Source organism: Necator americanus, chromosome I (genome assembly GCF_031761385.1).
Source record: "Necator americanus strain Aroian chromosome I, whole genome shotgun sequence".
NCBI classification, from domain to species: domain Eukaryota; kingdom Metazoa; phylum Nematoda; class Chromadorea; order Rhabditida; family Ancylostomatidae; genus Necator; species Necator americanus.
In genome coordinates, this window is record NC_087371.1 from 33,002,153 (window position 1) to 33,011,804 (window position 9,652).

The following is a 9,652-nucleotide window of genomic DNA, read 5'->3' on the forward strand; positions in this document are numbered from 1 at the left end:
CTGGAGAAACTATGTGAGGTCCTCTAAACTGATTTATTGCTGCTGAAACTGTAAACCGAAGTCGCAGACATCTCATAAAGATAACGTGTTTACTGGTTTCTGTTTTCTTTGCACAGTTCTAATTTGCGAAGGAGTATTTCGATGAAAGAAAACCAGCAAACTAATTTGAACGGTTGGAGTGATAAAGAGATAATCACGGCTTTACTGGAGTGCTTCGCAAGCCTTCTCATAAGACTTTTAAGACTTAAGGCCCAGAACTATGCAAACTGGATAGCCAAGTGAAAAACAACGATGATCAAGACTGCGTTGTGGATGGTCACTCGAATCAAATCTCAAACATACCTCTCTCATAACGTTTAAAAGTTCAATCACCTGAGAATGGATAAATATGTACATAGCATGTATGATAAATATATATGTATCGGTTCATTTTTGTTGGAACGGTTTTCTGCAAATTAGTGTTGTGCAAAGGAATGTCGACCAGAAAAAAAAACCATAAGTTATCTTCATGAAAGGTCCATATTGTTCCAGCGCATGTAAATAAGTAAGAAAAACCTCAGTTGTTTTTGTCTCCTTATCTTATCCACTGATAAGAATTACTGTTGAGCGAATTCCTTCGAAAATTTCTTTATTCGGTCATTAAATTTCTTTATTCTTATCTGAACACAATTGGATGTCTTTGTTCTATTTCGTACTTTAATACAACCCAAAAAAAGATTTTCGTGATAACAAATAAATTAAACTAAGACGACAGTATTTCCAATGTCTTGAACCTGGCCCACAGAATGCTGTCTCCATACCTATGCTCAATAAATATCCCATTGGAATTGAATTATTCAGGAAATGTGAAAGATCGGTATTCAAGCCTTGAAGTACAAATCACTCTGATATTTTTAAAATTAAAAGCACCATACCTGGAAGATGACGATGCTCTCTCCGGAAGAAGATAGGATTCAGGGTGTCGATTACGAATATAAGCGTAACCACGCGCAAGTCCCCCAAGCCCCACCGAAAAACGCTGTTGGGAACGACTTCCCATTACGATTTATCCTATGAGGGCCCTGCATGTACACGCATCCTCGAACGGGCGACCGTGAAACAAAGAGGCATCCTCAGCTGAATATTCAAGTAAACCTAATGAATAGGCTAGTGAAAAAACCTGCAATTTCTAGGGAGAATAAGAAAATCTTCCCCAGGCACGATGTTTTCTGTGTACTGTGATAAATTCGTACAAATCGGCATTGATTGAAGACAATTGCTTTTCGGCTCTATGATTCAAACTTGTGACCTCCATAAATCAATACCGTATTGGACATTGGTGATTCCCGAGAGGAACATTCGTTCTTATCCAGAGTTCTTCCCTACAGACTGAAAACAATTTATAACGGCAGTGAAAAACTCTTGCGAATGAACCAGTCTATCATTGCCAGAGATGTACGCAAATAAAATGAAGTTAACGGATAGAGTTAACCCTTCGCAGAAAGATATAAAAACAAAAACAAAAAACACACAATAAACTTTACTAAACTATAGAATGGAATGATATAATACAACAGGTTGAACAGAGTGACAGGTTACAGGTAACGCGACAGCTTTCATATAACTCCAATCCAGTTCAGACTCCGGTGTTTAGTTGGGTCAAGACGACCTGAAGTTCGGTACAGCTGCATAAGTGGCTGATCTCAAAGCGGCATGATGGAGCTAGCCGATCCGATCGAGTTGGGACCCTTGCTAGCTCCTCTCACCACGGTAGTCCGGGTGAAGCTAGCGATAACCCCACCTCAATCCTAACCGCTAGCCCCGTTGCGCTGCTTCTTCCACAGCTGCGCACACACCTGTACTGAGCATAAGACGGACTTGAGCCGGTTATACCTCATATCGTCGTCACTATCAGTACTGTATGGAACTGTCTCACTGCTCCACTGTTCTGTTGACGCATAACTTGGTAGAGAAGATCACAGGTTTTTTGCAGGAGTAAAAAATTAGTCGTTTAGTTCGAAAGAACCCACGTATTTATAGAAATGTAGGAAGATTCTTGTGTGTACTTCTGCCTTAATATTGTTCTGAGACTGAAATAAGGAAAGTGACTGATTTTGCACTCCTCTATCGTCTCCTACAGAAGTCTTGAGCATATGTTTTGAAAATTGCACGGTCATTTTGTGCTTATGTAAAGCATACCTGGAATAAGAGCTCTCCCGCCCTATCTGTTCTTCTACACACCGATCAAATCCAGAAACGTGATCCTGCTTGAAATCGAGGTATATATCAGAGCGGGGTCTGAGTGCAACATCTTTGCATACCCAGAGCTGGGCGTTTTACACACAAAAATGCTGTCATACTGCGGTTGGCTCATTCTGTGAAGATTCTTCCCCAAATGTGGACATTCACATGATGTTTCTGTCTGTTTACAAGATTCTCACAATCATAGCACTCAAGATGTGTTCCGGGCAGAATCGGCTTGTTAAAAATGTTATGCAGAATTGTTACCGACTTTTTTCAGTGTGTTAAGAAGTTGCGTATCTTCCTACCGCGAAATGCTCGAAGCGCTTCAAAGGCAGCATATCCCGAAATTCCCTTGGAGGAAAAGCCACAGGTGGCCCGTATGTACAGTTCAAATTGTGGAGTACGAAATCCATTGTGGGTCTCCTCAACTTCCATTGATCGCTGGGGAGAAGAAACGGCTTGGGAGAGGCGTTTTTCCAGCGAAGTACGTTAGAACACGCTCCCTTGAACACACTCCGATCCCCCCCCCCCCCCCCACCCCGCATTGCTCTACTCATTGGTTTTATCTGAATAAGCTGAAGAAAAGACATAATCGATCTTCAGCCGCTTGCTCATGGACGCGACGCGTGCACGAAGGTGGTGCGTTGCAACTGGGATCGCAGCAAAAAAGCCCGCGTTTTTACGACGATTAGGGAAAGATGAACGGAACCACGCTGGGTTCGGTAATCTACAACAAGAACTCCAAAGGTTCCCTGTGGGTTAGATACTACATATTATTTCGTGGCACGCGAGATTTAGTCCTCATTTTTGTCAATTGTGAGAGATGGTGAGATTTGAGCATAACATAACTTTTTAACTTGATCGAACCTCATTTATCAGTAAACGAATTATTTTATACTGTATTATGAATAGCTGTAATTTCGGACGTTTCCAGTGTTGAAGCAAAGTGAAAGATTTATGTTCACGTCCTCATTCGTATGAGTAAAAATCTCAAGCAGTATGCTCGTGAATGAGAAGAACAAATAATTCAGACCAAAGATCACGTTTGAGACAGAGTCATTGAATATTTAGTGTATGCTGATCGTGCATTTCGAGTCAATACTAGTGCTCACCAAGCTTTTCAGCCCTCCGAGCTTATAGCTTCCACGTTCAAGAGAAATCATCGACGCCATCAGCTTTCGTGGCAGAGGTCAACCCTTTTAACGCCTGAAGAGCAGGTGAGCAGAGATTCTTCGCTCAGATATCCGAAAATGAGAGCTGATTGGGACGTCGCGTTCGACTCTGACAACCTCCCAGTTCTCAGCTTTATGATACGGTTCCAGAAAAAGTATCGTGGAGCTCAACATCAGCCTAACCTCGACTTGGCAAGTCTGAAGAAAGAGGAATGCAGAAAGTTCCGCCAACGAGTGTTGATCAATATTGGATTACGAACCAGGAAGAAAGTGGACGACGCTGACTCTTTCACTAAATGCATTCACGACACTGCAAAATACTCCTGGTCTCAGCGCCGAGGAAGAAGTTGGCCTTTGCGTTTGGAAACAAAATCAACGTACAATTCTGTATGTGTCGCGCGCATCACTGGTGACTTCAACTGGGAAAAGCGTCTTAGAAGGAAGTTGCGTCGTCAACTGCAACAAGACCGCGATAACGAGTGGACGTGAAGAGCGAAGGAGTTTGAAAAGGCATGGGAGGACAAGAACCCACGGAAAGCCTATGCTTTACTAAGACAGTACAGCAGCGAAATAAAAAGTTGTTCTCCTGTCCTTAGCACTGCCAATGGAGTGGCTATCGGTGAAGCAACCCTTCCAATTTGGAGGGATCATTTAAAGACCTTGCTTAACCGACAAGCACCTTCAGCTCCGGAACTCGAGCACGTTCTTAGGCCGACATATGCGGTTATCGAGGAACCACCGACCGAGTAGAAGGTTCTGGTCTTTATCCAAAAGATGAGAAATGGAAAATCTGGTGGAGACGACGGAATGGTTTGTTAAACAACTTCAGGCCGATAGGCTGGCATAACGAAAAACTTTACTCAGAACTAGATATGTTGCACCGGCGAATGACACGTGGAAAACGTGAACATCTTGCCCGGTCTTCTGAAAATGTCACAAAAAACCGTCTTTGCTCCCTCGGTCACATTATGAGGAGAGCATCTGGTCGTGTTGTCCAAGTTGTCGTGTGCATGGTCCCAGACTTTAAATGGAAAAGACGCCATGGTAGTAAAAGGAAGCTTTGGAAAGAGGTAAATGGCGGGGTGGGGACATTTAGTGCTGACAGGCAGTTCAGTCAAGAGGTAAAGCTCCGTTGTTTAAAGAATAGCGACTGACGAATAGACTTTATGCGATCTCTAGCTGAAAATCGAGCAGGAGGAGCTCGGATATGTCTAAGAAGACACTTACGGCGAAATTGCGGATGGCTGCGTTAGGCCATAACACCCGCCCGCCAATTAAGTTAAGTAATTCAAGAGGAAAACAATGCAGGTTCACGAAATATTTGACAGGAAAATCCATAAATTATCTCATAATGTTTGAAAAGTTGGTAAGTTTCTTCTACATGCAAAAATTGTGATCAGTCTATGTAAAACGGTGTAATGGTTCCACTGTCTCTACATAACTGTCTCTACATAGGAAGAAGCTCAGATTTAATATGATATCCGCAATCAGAATCGTAAGCGTATGAGTGAGTTACAGGTCTGGCCGATGGGATCAGTCAGCGCTTTTATCTTATCAAACAAGATTAGTACTAATTTACCGACCTAGGAAGGATCAAAGCCCAGGTTGGCACTAGGAAGATATCGAACCATAGATCAATAGCGTATACAGCAGAACGTGATACCGACTGCGCTACACCTGACTTCGGATAGTTGATGAAGTCCCGTCACTTTTCAGTTTCACGGATAATTATATTCAGTACTCTGAGAAGCAAACTCCAAAATGATGCTTTTATTGCATCGTAAATGCGTGGGGTGCCCCACTGCGTTCCCGTAAGTTCAGAATCGATTGAGGTTTACAAATGCATGTCTAGCCTATACAATAAGTTGCGCAATCTAGCCAATCTATCAACACAGTGTTTTTATCCTCCTGAACAAGTCTGATATTAATTTATCAACTTTGGAGAAGCGAAAAACTTGGTCGATTCCAAAGCAGTCTCGAACCATCAACTGTGCAGTTGCATCTGATGCTACTGTTACGTAGTGTTGTGAATTTGAGCTACACTTAATACATTACACGCACCCGCATCAATGATAAAAGTCAAACAGTATATACCAAAATCTCAGCCATTTCTATATTGCTGACGCACCGATGATGACTAAAAAAAAAGACTTAGGGATAACAGGTTTCGTTTTATATGCCTACTAATGCATACACTTTGCATCATTCTAAAAAAAGGATATAAAACAAAAGTGCAAGCGTCTTGAATTAGTTGATTTAATCAGTGGGCTTATATTACCGCCTGAAGTGATTGCGCACATCTTCGCCGAGGTGTGCTGCGTGCTAAAACTTCACCTCGACTCCATTCTTACCAAGTACATCCGTCAGTCGGACATCCGAAAATCTAGAATTCTTGGAATCCCGCTTTCGACTCTGTTTACCACCCAGTTCATTAGAGCATCAGGATACAGTTCCATCAGTCGACATATTACATTACTCACGAAAAGATAAACCACGATAGCTAGCGGATACAATGTCTTGAACTACGTAAATAAGGAATGTATATAATTTAGTTTAATTCATTAGATTGTTACAATTTTCAGCGTTATTTTTAAATGAAGGTAATAAAAAAAGTAATAACTCACATGAAGACCAGCTTCCAGCTATGAATGATAAATGGCGATGATTTTTGGTGGAACGTCAGTTGAACGTTAGCTCCGACAGTACAACAGCTGTTTTCACTTCCAAGGAAGATCTCTAAACTTAAGCAGAGAATTTAAACGTAGAACCACTGTGGGTATCGTTCCTTGGTGGTTTCTAGCTGTCATTATAAAAAGGATAAAGTCACTGGCGTATCAATCCGCTTGGGATGCGCAAACGCATTTCACTGCAGTTCGTAATGGTAGAAGGTTAGGAACGAATGTTATTGGCTATATACAGTAACTTGTATGGACCAGTCCATAATAAACTCAGTGTTTTTATCCATCCAGATAAGCCTGAAAAAATAGAAACACTCTTTTGCTACGCAAATAATGAGAATTCTTATTCAATGGTTTATGATTGATAGATGATAGATTTGTATTTCATTTATAGTGATGTCTAGAAACCAACAAGGTGAAGAGCTCGCAATAGTCCTTTCATTTAATGGCATCACCCCACGAATCTGGAGTGGTACGGATTTCCTTTGGTGTATTCGTTTACGGGATCGTAGATTATTAAGAGAAGGGTGATTCCGTCCATTTCTTCCTAATTACCGTAGAAAACGGCCCGGAAGATACGGCTTCGAGCGTTCCTGCGCGCTAATTTCTGCAAGGAGTTCGATTGGAGCGCGTCAGTCTTGTGCACGCCAGCATTTTCCGGGCCGTTTTTTACGGCAATTAGGAAGAAATGGACGGAATCACATCATCTCCATAATCTACTATTCCGTGTACAAGTACTCCGCCTGAAATCCGTACCACCTCAGTTTCGTGGTATGCTGGCTTTAAGTTCTCCGCTCGAGTTGAGAGCAGTTTTTCAAGTGGAAGTCATTGTAGATCTGTCGAAGTTATGTACTGCTTTTCCACTAGAAATCATTGTTTTTGGCCAGCACCATTGAGATGCAGCTGCTCTTAGTATGAGCTACTGTTTTTTCATCATTACCTCCTCATTTGAGAATCACTCTGTAAATGGTTATAATCTGATGAAGTAAATTAAACGAAATCAATTTCTATTTGTTATTCTAGTATATGTGCCCAGGTCTAGAAAGCTTCTTCAAACAGACATTGAATGCACTATCAATCGTTCGATTGTTTTATATGTTTTCAGTGGAGCACATCGCTTCTTTCATTAAAGTCCATTGGGAAGCCAAGACCTCCAATTATGCACGGAAAGGATTAAAAAATTTTATTTCTGGCATAAAGGGACTTTATCACTTAACGACACTTCTTATCTCAGAAAATGAAGAACTGGAGAAACTATGTGAGGTCCTCTAAACTGATTTATTGCTGCTGAAACTGTAAACCGAAGTCGCAGACATCTCATAAAGATAACATGTTTTCTGGTTTCTGTTTTCTTTGCACAGTTCTAATTTGCGAAGGAGTATTTCGATGAAAGACAACCAGCAAACTAATTTGAACGGTTGGAGTGATAAAGAGATAATCACGGCTTTACTGGAGTGCTTCGCAAGCCTTCTCATAAGACTTTTAAGACTTAAGGCCCAGAACTATGCAAACTGGATAGCCAAGTGAAAAACAACGATGATCAAGACTGCGTTGTGGATGGTCACTCGAATCAAATCTCAAACATACCTCTCTCATAACGTTTAAAAGTTCAATCACCTGAGAATGGATAAATATGTACATAGCATGTATGGTAAATATATATGTATCGGTTCATTTTTGTTGGAACGGTTTTCTGCAAATTAGTGTTGTGCAAAGGAATGTCGACCAGAAAAAAAAACCGTAAGTTATCTTCATGAAAGGTCCATATTGTTCCAGCGCATGTAAATAAGTAAGAAAAACCTCAGTTGTTTTTGTCTCCTTATCTTATCCACTGATAAGAATTACTGTTGAGCGAATTCCTTCGAAAATTTCTTTATTCGGTCATTAAATTTCTTTATTCTTATCTGAACACAATTGGATGTCTTTGTTCTATTTCGTACTTTAATACAACCCAAAAAAAGATTTTCGTGATAACAAATAAATTAAACTAAGACGACAGTATTTCCAATGTCTTGAACCTGGCCCACAGAATGCTGTCTCCATACCTATGCTCAATAAATATCCCATTGGAATTGAATTATTCAGGAAATGTGAAAGATCGGTATTCAAGCCTTGAAGTTCAAATCACTCTGATATTTTTAAAATTAAAAGCACCATACCTGGAAGATGACGATGCTCTCTCCGGAAGAAGATAGGATTCAGGGTGTCGATTACGAATATAAGCGTAACCACGCGCAAGTCCCCCAAGCCCCACCGAAAAACGCTGTTGGGAACGACTTCCCATTACGATTTATCCTATGAGGGCCCTGCATGTACACGCATCCTCGAACGGGCGACCGTGAAACAAAGAGGCATCCTCAGCTGAATATTCAAGTAAACCTAATGAATAGACTAGTGAAAAAACCTGCAATTTCTAGGGAGAATAAGAAAATCTTCCCCAGGCACGATGTTTTCTGTGTACTGTGATAAATTCGTACAAATCGGCATTGATTGAAGACAATTGCTTTTCGGCTCTATAATTCAAACTTGTGACCTCCATAAATCAATACCGTATTGGACATTGGTGATTCTCGAGAGGAACATTCGTTCTTATCCAGAGTTCTTCCCTACAGACTGAAAACAATTTATAACGGCAGTGAAAAACTCTTGCGAATGAACCAGTCTATCATTGCCAGAGATGTACGCAAATAAAATGAAGTTAACGGATAGAGTTAACCCTTCGCAGAAAGATATAAAAACAAAAACAAAAAACACACAATAAACTTTACTAAACTATAGAATGGAATGATATAATACAACAGGTTGAACAGAGTGACAGGTTGCAGGTAACGCGACAGCTTTCATATAACTCCAATCCAGTTCAGACTCCGGTGTTTAGTTGGGTCAAGACGACCTGAAGTTCGGTACAGCTGCATAAGTGGCTGATCTCAAAGCGGCATGATGGAGCTAGCCGATCCGATCGAGTTGGGACCCTTGCTAGCTCCTCTCACCACGGTAGTCCGGGTGAAGCTAGCGATAACCCCACCTCAATCCTCACCGCTAGCCCCGTTGCGCTGCTTCTTCCACAGCTGCGCACACACCTGTACTTAGCATAAGACGGACATGAGCCGGTTATACCTCATGCAGTCGTCAGTATCGGTACTGTATGGAACTGTCTCACTGCTCCACTGTTCTGTTGACGCATAACTTGGTAGAGAAGATCACAGGTTTTTTGCAGGAGTAAAAAATTAGTCGTTTAGTTCGAAAGAACCCACGTATTTATAGAAATGTAGAAAGATTCTTGTGTGTACTTTTGCCTTAATATTGTTCTGAGACTGAAATAAGGAAAGTGACTGATTTTGCACTCCTCTATCGTCTCCTACAGAAGTCTTGAGCATATGTTTTGAAAATTGCACGGTCATTTTGTGCTTATGTAAAGCATACCTGGAATAAGAGCTCTCCCGCCCTATCTGTTCTTCTACACACCGATCAAATCCAGAAACGTGATCCTGCTTGAAATCGAGGTATATATCAAAGCGGGGTCTGAGTGCAACATCTTTGCATACCCAGAGCTGGGCGTTTTACACACAAAAATGCTGT

At 41.3% G+C, this 9,652-nt stretch overlaps 1 protein-coding gene across 1 annotated transcript; it reads left to right on the top strand.

Annotated features, from left to right (window-relative positions):
- Positions 1–3,473: 3,473 nt before the first annotated feature.
- Positions 3,474–3,884, top strand: RB195_007582 (uncharacterized protein; the record flags this gene model as incomplete). Its single annotated transcript, XM_064181291.1, has 1 exon — positions 3,474–3,884. One exon carries the CDS (start codon positions 3,474–3,476, stop codon positions 3,882–3,884), a length of 411 nt encoding a protein of 136 aa, XP_064038094.1.
- Positions 3,885–9,652: the final 5,768 nt, after the last annotated feature.